Genomic DNA, 2,355 nt, shown 5'->3' with positions numbered 1-2,355 from the left:
CCCTACCAAGTGTTCCCTTTCACTATGTATTTTCCCATGTATTGTCGACACTCATTTAAATTTTCTGTCTCGCAAGACACCTTTCTCTTGGTTTTAGTTTGTTTGGAATTACGGATTCTCTCCATTTATCAAAACACACAGTCGTCTACTCCTTCAGGCTGTTATAAAACTATGCAGAATGTCTCACCCCTGCCTTTGTACACAGTTGTCTGATGTTTTTCTTCACTGTGCAAAGACTGTCAGGAAGACTTTCTCAAACATTCCTCATCTACACAGTAAGATCACTGTGAAGTTATGACCAGGATCTTGGTTTGAACCTCAAAGCCTGGGAAATGTTAGCAGGCAAATGTTTCTGACCTGAGGAAGGACAGGGAATAGTAGCAGCATTTTCAATGGGCCTCTGGGACTCCTCCCCTTGCCTTGCTATTGATTCTGTTTTTAGTCATGCTTCTTTCAGATTGGCTTGAGAAGAGCTATTTTACTTGCCTAATGGAGACTTTCTGTCCTTGCAGGAATAAAGCGGGTTGGCTTGACAGTGAACTCAACATGTTCACGCATCAGTATCTGCAGCAAAGCAGATAATGTGGGAAGAAGAGAAAAACAACACTTTTCCTTCCTTGCTCTCTTAATTACTGCAGAGAACATGGTGGGTGATGGAATTCCCTGAAGGGAATGAGGAAAAGCCTGTTGCTATGTTTCCAGTGGCTGTGTGAACAGTAGGATTCTGCTTCCCCGTTTTGTCCCACCTCTAAACACTAGCTCTTTATAACTCTTCTTTTTCCGTCTTGTGAGACCAGGCTTGTTCAGAAGGAATGTGTGTTTCATACATTTATGGGGGGCTTTTTAAAGCAAAATCAAGTACAGTAACAAAACAAACACATGTTTATCAGGTTAAAAATTATTCTGACACATCCTTATGGAGTCATTCATTTTACTACATGAAGATAGAACTGTTGACTTCCAAGTCCCAAGTTTATATATAAGTGATAAGCAGCTGTTTGTCTAAACACAGATCACACACACGCAGATGTAATGATGGTTTCACAATGCGTTTGTAGCCCACGCGGGCCTAACTCCTAGGTTAATATTCTGTTATTGTAGAAGTTGATAGAGAATCACCATGTCCCTTCATAGAAAGGTTTGTTACTGTCAGTATGTTTAAACCTATAAACAAAACCCATTTCTCTTCCAGAGCAAGAGGGACTAAGATTTTGCTTTGGTAAGCTTATTGTCATTGGAGTTAGTTTCTTCCTCTTAAGAGCTCTTTTATGACGCAGTCTGGCCCATTTCACATCATGGACAAATAGTTTGCAAAGACATAACTAGCTCCTGTGAAGGGATGTAGTGCTGATAATGTGGCAGCTTGTTGAGGAAGAAAAATTGGAAAGAAAAGCCAGTTGACGATGTAATGAACTGCCTTATAAGTTGATGAATGTGGGTTTTTTTTTTTAAATGCACAGCTGTGTTTCTGGAAGCAGGCCTTCGGAATTCCATTACCACTATTTGGCTACAAGAACAGCATGCGGATTACAAGCTGTAAGAGATTTTGCTTCATGTAGAGTTCCCATGGGATGTTACAGTCCATGCAGTAATATGATTTGAAGATGTTTCTCTTCTGTTAAAAGTATGAGAATGAGCTGGCAGGTGCAGCTCCTCTGGGACAGGAGGAGGGATACCTGTCCCTTGTATTTCTTGCCAGGGAAAGAATGGGTTAAGGCAACTTATTTTTTTTTTTAAGACATTCTTTATTTGCAAATAGATTAAATTAATTGTTGAGTTTTGCCCTGAACTAATTTTGAATTTGGAGTATAAGATTTGGAAATTGTAAGGACTTGAGTTTCTTCCTGTTGGAATTGATAGAGGAAAAAGTCCCACTGATTTCACTAGTACCAGGATTAGGTTTCCTATGTTGCAAAGTTTTGGGTTATTTCCACTTTGTGGTCTGTATTTTGCAATGTATTGGGTATAACCTTTCTGCTCCCCACAAAATGTCTGAGGAGTCCAGAGTTAGATCCTGTAGTTTTGAGGCTAGTGACAACCTAAATCTGTTCAGCATCAAACTTTGGAGAATATGGGCTCTCTTTGAGCAGGCCTCAGCTGAATTCAGAACTACTAAGCAGCGGTGGTGGGTTTCTTCCTTATTGACAATGAGACTTTTCACTTGAAAATGGTATCATCTGGCCTTAGGATTTCTTGTTTGTGCTCAGGTGTGAATATATCTGCCTGTGACAAGTCCCCTGTTTCATGTGTCACACAAGTTCAAGAAAGAAGCAGCTGCATGATACTGGAGTAAAAATAGTGAAGTGTCAGTAAGTACTTCAGGCTGTTCTGAGATTTGCAGTAAGATTTGAAGTG

At 40.0% G+C, this 2,355-nt stretch overlaps 1 protein-coding gene across 2 annotated transcripts in view; it reads left to right on the top strand.

The window, feature by feature from the left end:
- The window catches only part of MFN2 (mitofusin 2), a 9,297-nt gene extending 8,443 nt beyond the window's left edge, over positions 1–854 (top strand). For both annotated transcript variants that reach the window (XM_010191261.1, XM_010191262.1), the window contains exon 17: positions 513–854. In XM_010191261.1, the coding sequence (XP_010189563.1) occupies positions 513–582 (70 nt within the window). In that variant the 3' untranslated portion in view covers positions 583–854. The remainder of the gene's footprint in view (positions 1–512) is intronic.
- The last annotated feature ends 1,501 nt before the right edge of the window (positions 855–2,355 follow it).

The sequence above is a fragment of the Mesitornis unicolor genome, unplaced genomic scaffold (genome assembly GCF_000695765.1).
Source record: "Mesitornis unicolor isolate BGI_N332 unplaced genomic scaffold, ASM69576v1 scaffold5579, whole genome shotgun sequence".
Classification (NCBI taxonomy): domain Eukaryota; kingdom Metazoa; phylum Chordata; class Aves; order Mesitornithiformes; family Mesitornithidae; genus Mesitornis; species Mesitornis unicolor.
The sequence above is the reverse complement of the archived record's forward strand: the minus strand, read 5'-3'. Positions and strand labels throughout refer to the sequence as shown.